At 39.8% G+C, this 21,526-nt stretch overlaps 1 protein-coding gene across 1 annotated transcript; it reads left to right on the top strand.

Moving 5' to 3' along the window:
* Positions 1-1,621: 1,621 nt before the first annotated feature.
* Positions 1,622-21,076, top strand: OC90 (otoconin 90). Its single transcript, XM_074145744.1, has 15 exons — positions 1,622-1,656; positions 1,756-1,765; positions 5,424-5,493; positions 5,710-5,769; positions 6,038-6,212; positions 8,883-8,995; positions 10,328-10,456; positions 11,989-12,030; positions 12,850-12,906; positions 14,854-14,904; positions 17,110-17,259; positions 17,626-17,724; positions 18,820-18,994; positions 20,066-20,172; positions 20,766-21,076. The coding sequence occupies exons 1-15, from the start codon at positions 1,622-1,624 to the stop codon at positions 21,074-21,076; spliced, it is 1,584 nt and encodes a 527-aa protein (XP_074001845.1).
* Positions 21,077-21,526: the final 450 nt, after the last annotated feature.

The raw sequence follows: 21,526 nt of genomic DNA, 5'->3' as shown, positions 1-21,526 counted from the left end.
TCATTGACTCAGCCTTCTCCTGGATTTCACTCAGCTTTGGATCAGAGCCACTGTGGATAGACGAGCGCAGACTTCTCAACCCTGAGGAATGCCAGTGTTTAAAGCTGTATAATTTTTCACTCATCTTTCGTCACTGAACACTACCTTTGCTAAGCTTTTAAAGCCATATTCACATACCCCAGAGATTTTGTGAGTGATTAATAACAATGAGATGATTGTTATTTAATTACAGCCAAGAGTATTAGAGAAAGTTACTATACTGTGAATGCACCTGCAGAACAGACTTCTCAGTATAGATCCTTTACATGGCTGGAGCTATATTACTAAGATACACTGTGGGCATAATGACTCTAAGGAATCTCATGGAAGAATTAATTAATAAATGTTGAAGTGGGTTTGATAAAGGAAGTGATCACATGGGTGAGGTATATACCCAAGTGGGTATAAATAACTTAGTACTGACTTTGTTGAAATCCATTTGTCCTCCATCCAACTGCTTTCGAATAATATCCCTCAAGGTAAGCCTTTCTAGATGTACTCTATAATACAGGAATCAGGAAGAAAACAATGTAGAATAAGCTATTTGGGACTGTGGAGTTGTGGACTAAAGTGTAAGTAAGATATTTGGGGTAGTAGACTATAAATATTTAGTGCTATTAGTTTTATAAACTCACTCCCTGATGGATTATTACAAGATTTTTTGAATAAAAATTAATGTAGTATTTGGCCTTAGGGAAGCAGATAATCAACAGTAGATATATATTAGAAAACTGATAAACAAATGTTCATTTATTTGGCTGTAAAAAACTCTGTGCTTGACTTACTTAGAAAATCATTCTAAATTTGGGGTAAACTGTGACTGTAGTTCAAACTATTATCTGTCATTTAATGAATACTAGTGCAAGGCTTTTAGCTTCAGAAGAATTCTTTACACACATTTCTATTAAGGACAAACATACCTAGAACCTGAAGATCTCCAAACAAGATAGAGTTTATCATTAGGAAAATACATTAAATTAGTCTCAACACAGATTAGAGTAAAAGTTTGACTACAAAGTGGGAGAGATTTTTGTAATGTGAAGCAAACATAGAATGGATTGCAGATTAACTGGGTTCAATAGAAGTAATCCCAGAATGTCTCTTCATCTACACATTACAGAGTGTTTCACAATATCTGCATTTAAACTTAATGTGAAGAATTGTTTAAACACCCTATGAGATCAAGTGAGATGTGAAAACTGTTTGTAAAATAAAAGAAACTTCAAGTACACCATTTTATTGCTAAATGGACTTTCCCTGTCTATGGCACTTCGGCAGAGACCGTTGGCTTACTTAAAGCAATATTAAAATAAATTGTTAGTCAGGTTTGTAGAGTACATTGCTAAAATTTTAAGGATCCGTAAGGCTCGTCATCACTGTAATATGTACTTTTACTATGGTAAGGGTAAAAACTGAATTGCATCAAGTAGAAATACGGCCAGACTACAAAAGAATTAGTCTCTAAGATGATGTCTTCCCACTCCCAGATTCAAGAGATAACATTCTGCCTAATATTTTACTTAAATCACCAGGCACGCCAGTCTGCTTTGTGACTTTTTTTTGCCTTTGGATTAAACAAAAAATGATTGTAATTCTGCTGGTGTCTATGTCAATGGTGTCATACAGTGGTAAGTGGCAATGTATTTTTATGATTATTTGACACTTATGCCTAAATACTGTTTTAAGAATGTGCATTTGGAAACAGTGCTTTAGAAGCATGCCTTCTGTCCCCTCAAACCTAGTTGTTCAACACCTAAATGCACTTAAATAAATTTATCTATGGAGGACTTATATTTTTCTCAGGATTTATAGTGAAGCAAGAAAGATTTAGTGGGATTAAAAATATAACCAAAGATTGTAACTTCCCTTCTGCCAGCATTTGGTCATTATTTAAATCCTTTAAATAATATTTATAATAAATAATCCTTTAAATCCTTTAAATAATCCCCCAAAAAAGATTTACAAGTTACATATAAAGAGACTCAACTCATTAAATATGTGTGTATTGTCTAAATTCTCCAAACCATTCAGTACATCCTGACATATAACTCCTGTTCAGCTAAAGCTCCTCTTTCAAATTTTACTATGATTTTTTTTTTTTTCTTCATATAATTCTTTAGATTTTACTGTCATGGGTGAATGAGCTTCCCAGTGACAGGAATGGGCAAAAATTTCAAATTTCTGCGGTTCCTGCACTGTGTAGGAATGTCATTAAGGGCAGCACTGTGCAGGTGAAAAGAAGGACTCTTAGAAGGTCTAACAGCATTTCTGGTCGCTCCATGGGGTTACTTTTAAAGGGAAAAGAAAACTCAGCACCTTGGCATAGACAAAACTCTGCACCGACCTACTTCAGCTTCACCAGTGGCCTCTCTTCTAAGGGGTTGCGTTCAGTAGAAGTCAGTAAAGAAACAGCACAAAACACATGGGCTAAAATATATTGACAAAGCTGAACCTTGACTCCTACTATACGAATAGAAATCAGTAAGAATATTAGCATTTTCCACTGCAGTGACAGGGAATGCCAAAATATTTACACCTTTTATTCATTAAAAAAATAAAGGGATATTTAGTCCCCAGATGTAAAAGGGACTATACATATCGATAATATCCAGTGCACTCAGAAATATCCGGACACTCAGAACTTTTTCAAACATAATGTTTGAAAGAGATTTCCCCTCAAACCTTAAAAGGTTGTGCCACAGTTTTTAGATTCTTTTCCCCCAGCTAAGCACAGTCTGAGCACAAAGATTTAAAATGTTACCATTTTTAGTTTTGGAGAGGATTATTGATATATATTTATGTGGGATTTATTCTGCTGATCTCTGCTTTGAGATTGAAACAAGTATCTGCTCATGAACTAGCATCTTTGTGATACCTTGAATAAATCAAATAAGGTGGGTTTGCGGCACCCTGACTTTTCTTAGCACAATCAATTTTTCTGCTCCCTAAGGATTATAATGACTGTGTCCATGCCCTATATTGTGACATTTTAACTTGCCATGATTGCAAAACACAACTGGAGGTGCACTGATGGTTTATTGATGGCCTTTTTTTCAGATAACACTTCAGAAAGTCTTTGTCAGAGTAGCAACATCACAGACACAGTCCAGAAATATTTTTACATATATCTGAATGGTGAAAGAAATTCTGTGGATAAGGTATGCAACTGGAAATCCCAAGAGCTGACGTATCATACAAGTCTCCTCAGGCCCCGTGCCAAGTCATTTAGCAGGTTTTAGAGAAAGGCAAGAGTTGTTGACCTTCCCAGGGTCTTTTGAGGCTTAAAGGATTGATTTTGGAAGTGCAATCTTTCACTGGCTATACAGGGGAATGGCATAGGACCAATAGCCCCAAAAGACGTGATAGCAAAAGAAGAAAAGAGAATAATTCATCCAGAAAGTATTTTCTCTTTGTCCTTTCCCCACCAATTTAAACAAAATTAAGCCATTTTCTTAGCAAACATCGGTTCATTGATCTTGACTTAGTGACAACTAGAAACAGCATTCTTTGTAATGAAAGGATTAGAAGAGCCAAAGGTTTACCAAGCTGCAAACCCTGTGATGGAGATTTTTCTCCAGGGTGGCCTCAAACATTTATGTGTTAATTGGGTGTGTGCAAATTAAGTTTGCTGAGAAGAACTAAGTGCAAGTGAAGGATGTTGGAGCAATCACAACTTCCCACAGTTCTGTGACGTGGCTTTATCAGTTCTCTCCTCTGGCTTGTTTCAGCTCAATGGGATTTTCACGTTTTCCAAAATTTTGCTGGAAGGACCGAATGATCAATGACTATTCATCAACAGACACTGAGTTGGAGCCATGGAGCTATTCAGAGTGTCAAAACCTGGCTTTGGATGCACTTGATAGAACATGGCTTGGGGGAAGGTTGTTTGTCATTGCAGAGGAAATACAGGCTTTAAGCCACAAAATAAGGGGCAGTTTTAGTTTAGCTAGCATTTATAAAAATATGTGCCCTTCAATGCTATTTATTTTGCACACCATTAGTTTGCTTGAATCTGAATTTCTCATGGTCGCCAAGCTTTCAACAGACTTGTTCCAGTTCTGTGAAAAAGGCCAGCCTTTATCAGGAGACCTTTTCTGGTTTGTGGAAAGAAGTCTGTTCCCCTCAGACCTGCTGTAATGAAGGACACTTCTGATGGATTGCTGTTCATCCAAAAGCTTTTTGTTGTGACCAAGACTTTCAGGAAAAGAATAACAGAAGAGAAAGCACCTTTTCCTACCTCCCCCAATCCCATATCCATATTTTGGCACTAAACTTGAGATAAGAATTGTTGGAGGCGTATAACTCTTGTTCACTCCACAAAAGTTGTGGACATCCTGAGAAGGCTGTTATACACTACCTAAAAAGAAAAAAGTCCTATTTTTTCCTAATCCTTTGCTAAACATAGATTTAAGCCTTATATCTAAAAACCCACTACTCCACTTTATTCTGTTATATTTATTGCAGGAAAATGCAACAGATTAGCAAGATAACTGTCAGCTCTTTCCCAAAATCTTTCATAGAGAAAATGGACAGGTTTCCTAATGCCAGTTATTCTGAGACATAAGCTATGCCATGCACTTAACATTACTTTTTTTCTTCAGCTTTTAGATCCTTGAGAAAATAAATACCTTTGACTAATTATCGTAAAAAAAAAAAAAAAAAAAAAGAAAAAAAGAGTCAAATTTAAATAAATCCAAAGTAAGTCAAATCGTGCAGAAGATAAGAACAAGGAAAAAAAATGGGAAGGAAGAGAACAAGTAATAGTTTTCACTCTAATTCAGGACATGGCAAATAGAAAAATATAACAGCATGGAAAATATACCACAGAGTCTTCAAAAGGAAAAAGATATAATTAACTTAAGAAATAAATAGTGACAGAAAAAGAGGCAATAAGGCAATAGGCAATAAGGACTCGGAAAAACCAAACCTCTTGACTTCAGATAAGTGTGTAGCACAGGCTTACAGAATAGAAACATTCGGGACGATGAAAGTAGTTGGGCAACTAAAACAATTTTATACAATTCTACTGATTTATCCCAGGAAGTGTTACTGTTCAGAAGAGCAGGGGAATATAAGGCTTAGCGCATCTCTAGCAATACCTCAGTTTAATAGAGGACAGATTTTTAAGCTGAAGTCAATGTGACACTTGTGGGCTTTCCTGGGTGCGGATGGAGCCAAGCAAGTGTTTCATGGCTTTGATAAATCAGCTTTCTGGTGTGGGAAGGGATTCAAAATGCCTGCAGTGTATGTCCCATAATGAAGTATATGTTATTAGGTTTTGGGGTTTTTTGGGTTTTTTTGGGTTTTTTTGTTTGTTTGTTTGGTTGGTTTGGTTTGGTTTTTTTTATTTTTAAATCTTTTTCTTCTCAAATTTGTTTGCTGAGGTAGGTGGCCAAGAACTGGAGCCGCCAGCATTCCTGCCAGAGCTTCTTGACACACCTGAAAGAATCTTGAGTAAGAATGGCTTAAGCTTTACTTTCTACAGTATTGCGTGGCAGTGGGGAATCACTCGTACTTCAGCAGCATTGCAGGAAAGTGTGCTGTTAGCAAATAGCTAGTAACTCATCTCAAAATGGTTTATGAGCTGAAGCAAGACTGGGGCAGACTGGGGACAGTTCTTGTAATTTGCTTTTATAAAAAGAAGTGTGGTTTGTTTATTTTTTCATTTAGACAATGCCACATTCTTCAATGGAGTCTTTCAAAATGTGGAAAGTGTTGCTTTATTTTTTGGTAAGTATGTGTTCCGGTTGTACTTGAGCACTGAATAGAAATCCCATGGAGTTTGCTTTTATATACACTGAAAAGGAACAGGGATTTTTGAGGCTGTAGATTTCCCCAAAGACTATTATAAAACTAAATACTGCTGGGTGTCAAGCATTGCTCAGTGCCTGTGTTATTGCCCTTTTTAGGCTCTGTGTTCGTGCAAATATCACCCATGCGTGACCCACACCCGGCTTACCTCCGTTTACCAAGCATTCTATGGCTGTTCTCTTTCCAGACTGCCTGGGCTCTCACTTCACTTGGTTACAGTCCATCTTCACTAACTTCCCTGCCCTGCTCAACTTTGTGAACAAAATGAAATGCGTTACTGGTTTTTGTCCCAGGGATTTTGAGGACTATGGTTGCTCTTGCCGGTTTGAGATGGAAGGGCTCCCCGTGGATGAAGCTGATGAGTAAGTCTTACCCATGAGATGTCCTCTTCTGCCATGACCAGCTGTCACTGCCCTCATGCTCTGATGACCCGAAGCATAACACTTGCCTAAAAGATTTAAAGACAGTAGTAAAAAAAATAGATTATTTATTCGGAGGGTAAGTCAGTCCCACACCAACCAGCTCTGCTTAATCTAGTCATCACTCACTTGCAACCTAAATATCTGCTATGACCTACAAAAGATAACTTCAGCTCTGGTTTATCAGCCCTGTCCTTTGTTATTCCTACCTGCTGGTGAGCACTATCTTTTTGCTGAGCTGACACCCAATACCAATTGCCTTACAGCATGACTTGGAAACAGGTGAAGTCAAGGTGGTCATAATCTACAGCATGGGATGATCCACTTGCTTCTTTTTTCTCATAGCTCAGAGTCTCTCTTCATTTCCTCACACTTTGACATGGAGAAATACTCCCATCCTACAGATAAAAGCAGAGTCCCCCACACCTGCATATAATTCCATCACTGCAACTCAGGTGGCACAGCTGATTTAAACTGGTTGCTAAGAGTGGCCACTAATGCAATAGAGAATTAAACACCACACCCATCTCCTTGACATATCTACCCAGAAGTCTCTAAATTCTGAACAGATCTTTGTGAACCAAGTCTCGCTCATTTCTTTGTACTGAAGAATTCTGTCTCACGCTGAAATCGGTGCCAAAAACTGGAGGGCCTGTTAATAAGGTGAGTGGGAGAGCATTATTCTGAGCAGTCTGGGTTTACAAACTTACCAAATTTTTGGTATCGGAAGCTGTGTAATGCACCAGCAACGTAAGCTCATAGTGGACTATAATGGAAATGTTGGCATCTGAGGGTCATTTAAACATCAACAGAACCAGCTATATAAGACTTCAAGTGGCAGTTAGGAGGGTGAGTAGATCTTGCCCTGAATACCTGCGTACATGCAAAGGTTGTAAGAGGTTGGAACATCCAGGCACAAAGAAGAACAAAACAGCTCAATGGCCCTTTCCAGTACCATGCACCAGGAACAAAACCACCCAAATTCTACGCTGTGCTTTGGAGTGATACTGCCCCAGACCCTGACTGAGCTAGTGAGAAAAAACATAATCTCAGGCCAGGACAATCAAATGGTTGTTCACTTATGGCCGCAGGAGGTGTGAAAAGAAATTCAAAGAGAATCCAGATCCACCCATGTCTAAATAGAAAAAAGCTTTTTCCAACAATGTAATTTAATGTATTAATTCCCTGAGTGAAGACAGCAATGGTTCAGAAAGAGCTAATGCCTAGAGATAGATGGAAATTAATCCATCCACTTTCCAGCATGGGATGGTTGGGAAAATGAAGGTCTAACCCTGCTACTGGAAAAAAGCCATTTCTGAACAATCGTGATGACATGCTGAAATGAGAGCTCGAGTCAGTTCAATGGACTGATACTCGAAGAGCTGAGCACCTGAGCTTTCACTTCACTCAGCTTCATTTTAATGCAGAGCAGCGTAAATGCCAAAACAGCAGAATGATCTGTCAGCAGTTTTGTCCTGAGAAACAGCCACAGAGTCACTTTGTGTTTACAAATTGGTTAGCAGTCCTGCGGTGAGGTCTCCTTAGCAGCATGGCAACCCCACTGCAGTTTGCAGTAAATGGAGACTGATTATTGTTTTGCCACTGACACAGATATGCCCTTGGTTCAAGAGAGCCTCCAGACAGGTGGCTGCTACGTGTCTTTCTCAGACACAGTTCCCACAGTGTTGTAATTTTTACACTAACTTTCCTTCTTATAAACTAGTTTGGCAAACCTTGGATTTTATCACTGCCATTTCTGTTTCAAAAAAAAAAAAAAAGGGCTCAATAACTCATGTAGGTTTTCAAGGCAGGGGAAAATGTTTGTGCCTGTAAAAGCAACCTTGTCCTATTTCCTAGAGTAGCTACTTGTCATGTCTAAATTAGATAATTGTCATATCTATGTAACCTGCTCTACCTCCAAAGTCCATGGGGACAGAGAAGCAAGGTTTCTAACTACCTATGATGTGGGGTGGTAGGAGAAAGCTGCTTTACTTCAGTGTGACAAAAATATTTCATGACCACTTCCCATGGATAAATGGTGCGTTTTAATTCTGATTGCTGCATAGAAATACAAGAAACAGAGGATATATAACTAAATGCACCTAGTTATATAGTCTTGATGAGACACAGGGATCCACAAGGTGTTGCAGAGACATTAACCCTACACGAGTGCCAGGTTCTGTGTAGTTCTCCAAATCAGCAGTGAGAAAGGTTGTGGCAGGACTGGATCCAAGACCTCTGGATCCGAGCCATGGGTCACTGTTTGGCAATTAGATGGCAGCGCTGTGGGTGGATATTTGGGCACTGATAGTGGATTTCTTATTTAAACTGCTTGTAGAGTCCTTGTAAGAACACAACAGAAATATAAGCCAGGTCTCCCACAGCATGCAGACCTGCTCCTGCCATGGGAGCATCCAGTTGTACTCACCCCACATGACTGACTCAGGGGAAAAAAGGTACTCAGCCCTTCTTGTGTCTAGGGACCACACTAAGGAGCCCTTTTTCTCCTTTGGCCTCTTTTGCATTCTTGTGTAGGGCCAACATGAAAGCAATGCAGTCTGATCTTGAACTGAAACTAAATTGTGTAAACTCTGTGTTATTTCACTCTTTAAGATGCTGTTTCCAGCACCGCAAATGCTATGATGAAGCAATGGAGATGGAGTGCACGTGGGACCCATCAAAGATCTCTACAGATGTCAGCTGCTCTACTGAAAACCTGACCTGTGGTAAGATTAAGCCTCACAATAAATGAGATGTTTATTCTGGCCTATCTGCCAAAAGTCATGTATGAATTAGGCAGAAACCACTTCCATGTATGGATTTTTAAGGGCTTAAGTTTTCTGCTTAACAGGGGTGAATGGAAATAAGAATACATAGAAGCATCAAAGCCCAGCTAGGCAGGACATCTGAAGTCCAATAACCAGAACCTTGTCAGGGTTCCTCTAACAGGCAGCCTCTTGCTGAGGTTTCCCTGACTTCGCAGGACCACTAAGCATTGCTTGAGATATCTCCACACGTCAGAAATGCAGCGGTTTTTGGAAAAAGACCTGAAAAACAGTTTGCTTCTGAAGATTCAAAGCCTGATTTTTATATACTTGGAGGGATCCCATTCTTTGTCCGCCAGGTCATACACACTCCTCAGACACATTGTTCCATGCAATACTAATACAGTCCTGGCAAGCGTGGGGTGGGGCTCTTTAGTGCCTAATCAATTTTAATATAATTTTTCAGCCAAGTATTGACTCTCAGAAAAGACCATATGCTAGAACATGACTTGACAATACCAGCAAAGAGGAACAGAATGCCCAAACCAAAACTCTTGCAGCCTGTTTAAGAAACGATCTGATCCAATTTCCTTTTCTTGTTTTAAATTAAAACCATTTTTGCTATTGAGACCAATCTATACAGGTCCAAGTTCATTTAAACATGAATAGTACTTTTTTAGCTCTTTCCATACTTAATAATCAGAAAACATTTTGTTCAAACTAAAAAAAAAAAAGAAGAAAAAAAAAAATAGTTCCCATCAAAAATGTGAAATGTAAGAGTGACAGCTCCAAAAGGTCAATGGTGTTTTTGAAACCCTGAAAGGTAGAAAGTTTTGAAGTGGGAAAATAGTATTTCCTGGGAAACTGTTTCATACCCTTTATAAGGAGCAAAACACATCTTACATGAAAGTCTTGGCTTGTGGACTATGACTTCTTGAGGTTAGGAGGAATATTTTAATGACGTCTGTGAAATGTCAGACTCTGCATCAGCTGGGTTAAATTTTCCATGGGAAAACCAGAGGCAGGAAAGCACTGCGCTGTTGTCCTCACTGCTCTGCAGAATGACCCGGCAGAGGCAAGGAGTCTATTGCCAGCCGTGCCAGGCTACATTGGGTGGTGTTTGGAAAACAAACCACGTAGGACTATGAAACTTGACAGTATTTAATGTGGAGAAGCACAGTATAAACAGGTTTGCACTAATGAATATAGACACAAACCTTACAGGGAGAAAAAAGCAGGAGGCGGAAAAGATATTTCAATAGTACTTTGTTTGGATTTTTATTTTATTTCCAGAGTCTGGGGATCCTTGTGAACAGTTTCTCTGCAACTGCGACAAAGATGCCATTGAATGCTTTGTGAAGGCACACATTAACTCTTCCTTGAATGGGCTGGATGTCTCCTTCTGTCCATCTCCCGTTACAGGTAATGATAAGGATCTGATCGACTGCCGCCTCCTGCCAGTTTTTCCACTGGCATCAAATTTGACCTGAGGACAATGAAGCAGCAGCTGGGTGCTTTCCTGCACTAAATCCAGCAGTCTGTCCTATTCTCCGTTTCATGTGTCCTTTCCATTTACTGCTACTCAAGTGAATACCAAGAGAGAAGAAGGTGGACTAATTGCCATCCTGGAGCAAGTCCAGGGGAGGTTACTGACCTGGTGAGGAGGTGGGAGCACACGATGAAAGAGGAGGAGGCTCAGGGGAGATCTTTTTGCTGTCCTCAATATCTAGTGGGATGTGTAGAGAAGACGCAGCCAGACTCTTCCTGGAGGTGCACAGGGACAGGACAAGAGGGAAGAGAAACAACTGCAACAGGGACATTCCTGTTAGATATAAAGAAATATTTTTTTTTCAGGAGGCACCTGCCAGCCCTGGGAGACTCTTGCCAATGTGAATGAATGGGTGATATTTGGGGTGATTAGCGACCCACTGAGGTCACTAAAAGGAATGCCAAACTGAAAATACTGCTAGCTCAAATCTCCCCTTAAATCATGCAAAAATTCTAGCTGGAAAGGCAAAAATAGACCCACTCTACTCTGTTACTTGGTTTCCATCTTGGAAGGAAAAATCCTCTCTAAAGATGAATGGGATATTTATCTTCATTGTCATACACTGATCTGTGCTCTGCAGCTGAAATTACAGCCTGGTAAGGCTGAATACCTGTCCTGTGGGAACAGGGCCGGATTAAAAACTTAATTCATATGGATTGCAACCAGAGCATGGCAGGGGGAGGCCCTTTGAACTCCCAAGCTGACATGGATGTGAAAAAGCAATGCTAGCTTTTCTAATCCTTTGGCGCATATTCACACCCCCCAGTGCTAAGGACAGATATAGACATCTATATCATGCTCCGGATGCGGGCATCCTCTTGTGAACAGGTCAAGGAAAATGCCACAGGAAAGTTTGCCTCAAAGCCAGAAAACTGTTTCATGTGAGCCAGTGATCTTTCACTGGGATCAGATGCCTCTTATATAAAGTATGGCAGTTCCAACACATTCCAAATAAAGGGGAAATTGTTAGGTGCTAACAGGAAAATCATGCTGGTTTTACCACTGCTGATAAAGATTGATTCGATCTTAACTCACTGAATACCTCCACTAATTTTAGGCTCCTGATTATATTTCTTAACGGGGAAAATATCCTTTGAATGAAACATTTTTCTTTAGCTTTCACTCATGTTATTATCTTTCTGTGTAGCCGTTCTGTCCAGTTGAGGGTTTGAAAAAAACCTAAATCCTATCTGACAAATTTCTAGGAAAAGGATTTTGGTAGATTCTTTATTACAGAGAAAAATAGGGATATATTACAGAGAGTGAAATGGAGATATATTTGCCTAAACCTCTGCTTTAATAGCAATAAATTCAGTTAACTCCTGATTTGTTGTAGTAGTCAGATTAAACAGTGACAAATTCCCTTTTCGCTTGTTAGTCTATGAGAGAGCTTTCTCCTTTTCAGAAACCACCAGCCAGAGAGCAACGACAACACTTCACACAGAGGGTATGTCCTTATCTCTGTAATTCTTTGATTGGAGTATTTTAAATCAAGATAAATTTATATTCATAAAAATAACATGAGTAGTTTTAGAATTCCTTTCTGAGAAGCAAAGACAAGTTTTAGCAAGATGTCAAAATATGAACGGAAGAGAAAAAAGCCTAATAAACTAAAGGCCCATTTTTGTGACCAGCTTTTGCACAGGTGCACAGGAAAATTTCAGCCAAATGAGTCATTTTTCTGAGAAGAGAACCCTGAAGCTCATTTAGAAGTGATATAAGAAGAAACAGAGTAAAAGCAGCTTAAAAATAGTTTCAGATGGATCCTTTTCTATTTGCATGCACATTTAAGGCCCTGCTTCAACCAGGTTCCTAGCCAGGTGCCTGGGTTTAAACATTTAAGTTTTCTGTTTAAATGTTTAAATCTTATCTTCATACCTTCCCTATAGGCCATGTATTTAAGTACCTGCTGAAGTGGGAATATAAAGTATGCTGATTGCTAACCAATTTTTCTTGTTTAGGTTGAAACTCTGTATGATAGAGACTGAGGGATTTTTTGTTTATTTTTTATGTTGCTGAGTGGAATTTAGTATCAACACTGAATAAATATTAAGGCAGGATTTTAATATTGTTACCATAATTTTCAATAATTATGTTTGTATTTGCTGTATTTATGTCATACAATAACTGTACAAAAAGCACAACAGTAGTAATATTTAGAAATAAGTTGCATTTTGATGACTCTGATCCTGTTATGCCGAGATCCTGCCTAACAGGCATCGTTAAGTCATGACTCTTGGGAGTAAGAATGCTTTTGCTTTTGCAGAATTCCTTCATCATGGGATGGACAAAACGCAGGCTGCAACTGCATCCATGGAAGAAGGTTTGCAACTTAAGAGCGCACGGAGCAACGTTTGCAGCTCCCAAAAGCCGAAAGAGTAAAATACAAGAATGAGCTGTTTGCTTGCTTTCTGCCCTTCTAAAAGGACAGATATAAAAGTAGATACAATGTTTTGGTGATCAAATTCAAGACGGAATGAGAAGGTGCGATTTTTCAGTTTGTGCATGCGATGTGCTTGGCCAGTGTTTACAGTAAGTCTCCCAAGGGCTGAATATGAGCACTCTACAACAAAACCTGTTTTCATCCAAACAGACCTGGGAACAGGGGTTGCATCAGGTGAGCTGTTTGGCAGAGACGTGCTGTGTGGGCGCCAACCACAGGACCCACAGCCCACTGCATATTTGTTGTCTTTAAAGAGACATTTAATTATACAAGATCAAGCAGTGGCATGAGGAAAAGTTGGGCATGGTTTGTTGCAAACGAGCCAGCAGTTTGGTGGTTTATTTACCTCCAATGCAGAGACCCAGATTGAGGTCCCTCTCGCTCTGATACCTCTTTGGTGAGTTCTTAAACCATGGGATCAAGTGGTTCTTCTGACAATCTTCATGTTTTTCTACTACAATCAATAGTTATGTTATTCAGGAATGGATGTTTGCAAAATCTCATTGCTGTATTACAAGAAAACTATTCCTACCTACATGGTGTGCGCTACAACACAAGAGCCCGTGGAGAGAAGTCATCCAAAGCCCGGGATGGCTCTGGGAGGGCACACCTAGCAAGCGAGGGCCAAGCCATACGGTAGTGGAATACAGATGGAGACCAGTCTTAGATCATCCACTTCCTGATTTAGCTGATGCATTCTTGTAAAATGGCCCCATCACAAGCAAAGCCCTACAGTCATGTACAGAGATCCTGTGTCTGCCAAGCACAGAAGCAATGTGCGCTGTATGGGTGCCACCGAGCCACTGCTCAACTCGGAGAAACTCAGGAGTTATTTTTCTGGGAGTGGGGAGAGGTGGAAAGTTGCACTATTTGAGAACTGAAGAACCTGGTTTCAATCTGTAGTGTGCTCTTCTGGGAGGCTTGGTAATAGAAAACTGAGATCGCCTGAAGGAGTGAGTTCTCCTGTACTTGCACAGCTGTATCAATCTTTTACTTCCCGAGAAAATGATTACTTGTGCTCTCTAAAGAGACATAGTTCATCCTAAGGCTCAAATTACTGCCAAGGGATAAAAACCTGTATTAGAAATTTTAGAAAGCTGAAAACGTATCACAGATAACATCTAGTCAGACTCTGAAGGAAATATTTGGAAAACCACTTACCATTTAACTAGCTGTCTCCCTGTTTAAGCCCCTAGGAACTTCACCACTGACAACTGGAGGAACTGCATTAAGATGAAGCTAAATCCTACTCAGAAACTTGTTCAAACGCAAAGCCATTATTCCTCACATCGCAACGTCCTAAGAGCAGACATAAAGATGCAGAGATATTTCTTTTAAATAATGTTTATAACTTATCAAAATGTAACTGATGATAAATGAAAAAAGTTTAGCAAAAAATAAGTTAGAGATTAGGGAAATATTGGGGCTTGTAGCTGCCCATCTGCACTTGGTTTTCATTGCTGGTAAACATGAGGTGTTTGTGAGGAATGTAGCACATCCTTCTGTGCACAACACTGAGATTTTTAGACCTAATTCTCTTTAGTGTACTTGTCTGTCGAATGGTTTTAATATTGCATTTGCTGCTTCAGTCACAGGTATGCTGCTTCTCTGTTAGTGTAAAGCACATTATTTGAACACAACAATGAGATTATTTTATCAGTATCACTTTGTCTACAACAATAGATGCACGGCAGAGAAAAATGGGCAGTATAAAATATGCCCAGATCTTCCTGCTTTGCTGAGAAAGCTCTTCTTGGCAGCCTGACGTCCCATAAGAGTCAGCGCCGGCAACTTGTTTTCTGAGTTTACCTTTTTTGTCTTCAACAGTGATTTCTTTTGAGCCCAGTGAGTTGGTCCTGGGGACTTCCAAAGCTGAAGGTAAGACTCTGATTATGCTTTTGTTGATGAATCAGTCACTCCTGACTCCAGATGAAAACAAGTTTTGGTTAACGAAGCTCTATGGTGTCACAGGCAAAAATCTGCAGCTCGGGATTTCTGGCTTATACCCCTAATTCTTCTGCTGACTTGCACACCCCTAAGCAAACCATTTGGTTTCTCCTAATTACCCTCTTCATAAAACAAGTCTAATAGTGGTCTGCTTAAGCTTTGTGATGTTTTCCGTAAAAGCCACTCCAGAAATGCATTGCAGAAATGGAGAGTGTAAGTCACTAACACGATGCCTCTGCTTGTTGTACAGTTACCACAAGGGACCACAGAGGAACAGCTCCCGCTCCCTCCCTCCCCTCCATCAGAGGTCAGTGACTCTCAGCTTTCCTGTGGCTGAGACAGCAATACCTCATCTAAAAGCATCACAGTTCAAAATCCATGCGTGGTGACAACAGGGTTGTCAGGGAATCAAATATAGACCGGGGTCAGATAGCAGGTACACAAATAATAAAACCAGACTGGGAAGTATTCGCTGTCTGTTGCCTCAAGCCACTCGTTTGCACCCCTCGCGCAAGTATTTGTGAAGAGCTCTTCATATAAGGTTTTTTCCAATATAATGGTTGATCCTTTAAATTCCATTCATCGCATCTGCTGCCAGAAGGGTTCATTTTGATTGTGCCTCCTCCTTTATTAATACAGAATTTCACAGAATTCTTTCTAAAACCTACTTCACCTTTTGCAGTTGTTATTGCTTTGAGCACAGCCACACCAGCAGCTACAGAAGTGGAGCACCGTGGGAAACTTGGAAGTTTTCAGCAGCCCCTTTTTTTGTCGAAAGGATTGTTTAGGCAGACTAAAATCCACCAGAAAAATGTCAAGGAGCACTGCATATGGAGAGAAGAGAGTAGTAATTTTTTGCCTCTGATTACACTGCTGGTCCATGTTTCCCACCCCTGTACAGAAATACAGCATCTCTGTACTAAGCACTGGTCAAAATCACTCAATGTTCCCTTGCATTAACTTGAATGTACCAGAAAAATCTGTGTGTTGTGCTGTGAGGTCTGCGTGGCTCCTGGAGGATTATTTGCAATATCTATTCTTAGCTAAGTGCAGAATTTCCCAAACTCCAGTTTTATTTTCTACATCTAGCAGGAATCGCTTTCAACACATCACTGTCAACGAAGCGGCATAAAATGTGCACCTTGTTAGCTATTAAAACTAGCACGTTGCTATTGCTCCCTTTCTGCAGCCTTTCATGGGCTTGTGTTCTTAGCAGTTCTTTCATTATTTTAACCTATTCTCCTTTCCTAGACAGGCTATTTTTAACACATACTAAAAACAGAACTTCAGAGGAACAAATTTAATGAATTTGAGCTTAATCCAATTAATAAATTCACCCAAGGAATGTAAAAGGAAATGTGGAAACACATGTTCACTAGTATTTCCAAAGTATTTTGTTTGTGAAATGCCACATTCTTCATATTTACATGACAGTATTTTCATTTTCAGGTTAGCTTATATAAAAAATGAAACCACCAAATTAAACAAAACATTCCTGGCCAACAATAAACATTCAGATAATCCAAAAATAAATACAAATTTAATTTTTAGGATGAAAAATCTCCTTAAAATTACGTTTCTATTCACCCTCAACTTATTTTCTCCTTAATATTTGCTTGTGGTTACAATGAAGCAAATCCTTCAGTTGCCCCGCTCTGCATCAGTGAAATCATTTTCTACCTTCCCTGATGTTACTATCAGTTTTGGCACCCTCATGTGAATGGACTTTTTTTTTTAATTATTATTATTTTTAAGGAATTTACTCAGAAAATGACATCTCACCTGCACTTTATCTCTCAGTATGGCTGACTAATCAGTAACCCATATGATTTTGAGCAGCTGGCACAGCTCTTTACCTCAGTATGCAACACATAAAATTAAAAAAAAAAAAAATCAGTAGTTATACTGGTTCTGTTTAACCAGCATCTTGTTTTCTAAAAGGCAAGAAATGTGAAGAAATGACCAATGTGGGTACTCCTTGCTTTTCCAGTCTTCATTTTGAATTTTTTTTTTCTCTATGACCATCAGTTCACATGAGTTCTGCCTGAGGATATTACTCTGACCTGCTATCTAAATGAAAATCTTGCTTTTTATTGCTCCATGTCTTCTTCCGCTTTCCTCTTTCTGCTTATTCAGAAAAGGATGGATTTATGGAAGCCGTGGCCCCAGTGGAAGAGATAACCACCTCCCCAGCCTTGTTCTCAGGAGATACTAACTCAATGCAAGTCAAAATTGTCCCCACCGAGAAGGCTCCTGCACTCACATCTCCAAAGACAAAAGAAAAAGGCGAGTAAAAACTGAATTACACCTATTCTAATTTACAGCACTCCCCTATTCCTGTTCCCAGCTATCTGAGGATTCAGCATTTTTTGCAGACATGTAGAATAACACTATTTTCTTCCTAAATCTAGATAGATTTTATAGAATACAGGGTGCACAACACTGACCGCACTGGAAAGGGCAGTTCACTGCCAAACACAGACCAGGAGAGCCTAACTACCCGTTAATGAACAGTCTTCCATCTATGAATTAAAAAAAAATTTAGAAAACGGCCAATTGATTGTGGTTCAGAATATGCACTTTTGGACACGTTACTGAAAGAAGAGTTTCCTCTCCTTTTGCAAGTCTAATCTACCCATATGCCATCTCCAGAGACAAACCCTGCAAGGGGTGGGCAGAGCACAGCTTCCTCTGGAGTAGCCCCGGAACTGGCACTGTCTGATACCGGACCCCATGAACCTGCAGGAAAAGGTAAATGAAGGGTTTTTCCCCAGTTATATCTAATGAAATATTCAGCTACCTCTATATGAAAAGGGAGGTGTATATTACATATAAAGACAATAGTTATTCTAAACCAGCTAGACAAGCACGTACGCATTGACACTTATAAGAACAACAGGAGATGCAGTCATCTGCAAAAGCTTCCATAAGTTCAGCCTCTCCCACCAATGTGCTGTCCTTAACACTTATGAAAGCTATTTATGATTAGATTATAAGTACATTTTTCATACAGTACAAGATCTACAATGAGGTCAGTGAATATTTCCCATTGCTTTTGTTTTTAGGCAGTAATTTAATCACATCTTTGAGTTACCTGAATTTTACAAGCAGCAGAAGCAATAGAAGGAACTTCCCCGCTCCTCCTTTGGGATAGAGGCATCATAACTCTAATTGAATTGCAGTTAAAAAGCGTGAATGTGGTAATCCAAGGTGGTCTTCCCTGGTTTGTAAGATCAGGAAACAATTCTTTTTGAAGTGAAAATCCAGAATCTTTCCTTTGGGAAAGTAACACTAGCACCGATTGCTCTGTGACGGTAGCCAAGCTTTACTGGGACAAGTTGTATAAGCATACCATGAAGGAATCATGCCCATCTTAGCCCTACTACACCTTTAATGCTAGGTGGAAGGTATTTAAAAACAAACAATAGTTATTGTTTCCTCCAGCACACCTTAGTCATTGCCCAGCTATCACTGTGTGTTAACACAAGAGGTTAGGACTCTCTTTTCTGAATTAGCCAAGACAGAAGCTACTGAATACCCAGCTAGGTTTGAATATTTGAGAAGGAAAATTTAACTATGAAGGATTACAAGGGATTGCAAAGCACTCTCATTGCAATCCAATTTGACTTGTAATTTATATCTTCCTAGGCATCTCTCTCCCCTTTAAATATTTCTGACTGACTTGCTCTGTAGTACTCTAAGAGCCATGGACTGGAGCACTAATTTAGAACTTGTAAAATGTTGCCTTTAAAAGTTTCTGAGAATTCTGAAAATACTTCTATCATCACAAGAGAGCCCCTAACCAGTGAAAACATCATGTGTCAAATAACATTTTTTGCTTTACAGTATGTGAGCGATTAACCTTTCTGCAAGAGAGAGGAAACGGAAGAGTGAAGAGGGAGCTGCCCCAGCTGGGAGAAATGCTGTTGTGTTTAACTGAGCGATGCCCAGAGGAATTTGAGTCTTACGGCTGCTACTGTGGCCAAGAAGGAGGAGGTGATCCTACTGATGCACTGGACAGGTGTGGGCTCTTCTACACTCTGCCATTAACTATGGGCATTATCGGGGTGCCTATGGACCAACAAAGATCAGCATAAGTTTTGCCGGGCCTTGTATTGATACGTGTCAGTAGTTAGGCCACATTTTGAAAAATAATAAGTAAATAGCCACTTAAATACATAAAACATGAAATAGTCTAATGTCACTAAACCACGTTCTGTTATTGCATCAATGTTTTGGAGAGGACTTCCTAACTCAATTAAAATAAGAAAGGAGACTGATGGGAGGTAAGCAGCGCAGAAGGAATAGTATATCAAAAGAGATAAGGATGAGGATTGCTGTGAAACTTGGCTACCAGTTTGGAAAGTGATTTACGAAGAGTTAACGCACATCTGTGCCACACTGTCCTTCAGAAGAGAGTACGGCTCAAGAGAGACCTGCCGCAGCCAACTGTGTGCGGTCATGGCACAACTGACAAAGAGGAGCAACTCTGGAGCAATTCAGCCAAAGAAACCTCACTGAAGAGCGTTGCATTTATGACTAAAAATCTCTCCCTGTTTGGAAGTTCATAATCGCTGGGGCCACATCAGGTTTAAGTTTAGCACTTAGGATACAGCACACACAATTTTCCTGCACACAAGTAAGACTGCCTATGGGTGATCAAGTAGACTACATGAAGGCTAGCCATGGCTCTGGCTATCATGATGCAGTTTTCAGATGTTCAGCCAGCAATATTTGAACACTTGAAGACACTTCTCATAGAGGATTAGGTCATAGTTACAGTTGTAATTTTAGGTCATAGTTACAGTTGTAATTGTATGTCTTAAAAATAAAACAAAAACCCACCAAAAACCTACAGCACTGTTAAGAAAATGATACCAAAGGAATGAGGAAGGAATTTCTGAACACAAGAGGAGAGTAGGAACAAGTTTGTTTTATTTTTCCTTCTTCCTTATGGAAAAATTTTTTCCATATGAAAAATAAATTTCTCAATTTTAATGGGCATTGAAAATACATAGATAAAATAAATTGTGAGTACTCTGTGGTGCAGGAAGAGCAAACACTTTTCAGTTATATCTGCTGTTTATTTTAGGTGCTGCTTCGCTCATCACTGTTGTATGGAACAAGTTAAGAAACTTGGATGTCAGGCAGAAAGAAATTCAAGATCTGAAGTTGTATGTTTTGATCACAAGCCAAAATGTAAGTTCGGGTTAGAGGAAATTCCTTCTGTCCTGACGACAGCGTATCAAAGCGTTATGGACTGAACGCCACCAGGCCTGTGAGCTGCTACAGCTGAGTATGGGGACAGAAAAATTTGGCTCAGAAAATGTTAGCAACGCTTAACAACAAAATGGAGCTTTTTTCCTAGTTGAGATCAAGGTTATTACACCACTGTGTATGATGTGACCAGGTCAGGCTGAGAAAATTAGATGCAAATATTTTATGATTGGAGACAGAAGTCAGCTGTTGGGTGTCTTTACGTTCACAAATTCAACTAAAGCCACTCAGACCTTCAGCTGCCCAGCACCTTGGTACCAGGTTTATACGTAGATGATTAAAGGTGAATTTGGAGACTAAAATTAAAGGCAGATTTGAAAATTTTACTTTCAAAAGCTCATCTACCCATGGCAAATTACACATTGACTAATTGTAACTGCTTTCAAACATTAAATCTGATGGGGCTTTGAGCAACCTGGTCTAGTGGGAGGTGTCCCTGCCCATGGCAGGGGGGTTGGAACTCAATGATCTTTAAGGTCCCTTCTAACTCAAACCATTCTATGATTCTTTTTAAGGTATTGGTTGGAGCATGTGTGAGAAACTACTATGTGCTTGTGACAAGACAGCAGCCGAGTGCATGGCTTCTGCCTTCTTCAATGAAAGCCTGAAGTTCCCACACAGGCAGGAGTGCCAGGAGGAGAAACCTGCATGTCAGAGAGACCCTTATGAAAGGCCTTCCATCGGCACAGAAACAGGCACCGGGACTTCCAGCTCCGAAGAGAGCAGTGAGGAGGAAGGTCCACTGTGGAGTGCGTTAAGAAGAGCAAGGAGAGAGACACACCGTCCTGTTGGAAGCTCCAGAATGGAGCAACATGAAGGCAGATAACCAGCCACCACCACCACGTGGTGGAGAGACCGGCACGGAGACTTTCAGAGCCAGCCGTTGCGTACATTGCTCTTTCTTATCACTCTACACGCTGCTTTACACTTTCCAGCACACAAATGACAATCATAGACTAGGTATTAAATGTTAGGCTGTAATACTCCTTACCGTAGGGAAGTCGGGACTATGGACTGCCTATTTAGGTCAGATACTGCCTTAAATAATTAGTTGACAGTATTCTGTGTAATTTCATTTGATTTCTATGTAAAAACTGTTCTGATCAAAGATTGATTCTTGTTTAACTGTGTAGTTGGTTCAGACTCGATCTTGCTGACAGTGGCTAATATTTTAGGTTTTTAATTAAACCAAACTGCAACGACTCCAGCTGCTTTTGCAGACATTCTTCCTTTACTGAGCTTAGCACAAGAAGACACACAAAAGAAAAGGTAAGGG

This window comes from Numenius arquata, chromosome 3 (assembly GCF_964106895.1).
Source record: "Numenius arquata chromosome 3, bNumArq3.hap1.1, whole genome shotgun sequence".
In the NCBI taxonomy this organism is placed as follows: Eukaryota; Metazoa; Chordata; class Aves; order Charadriiformes; family Scolopacidae; genus Numenius; species Numenius arquata.
Note: the sequence above shows the minus strand (reverse complement) of the source record. Positions and strands in the feature narration are given on the sequence as shown.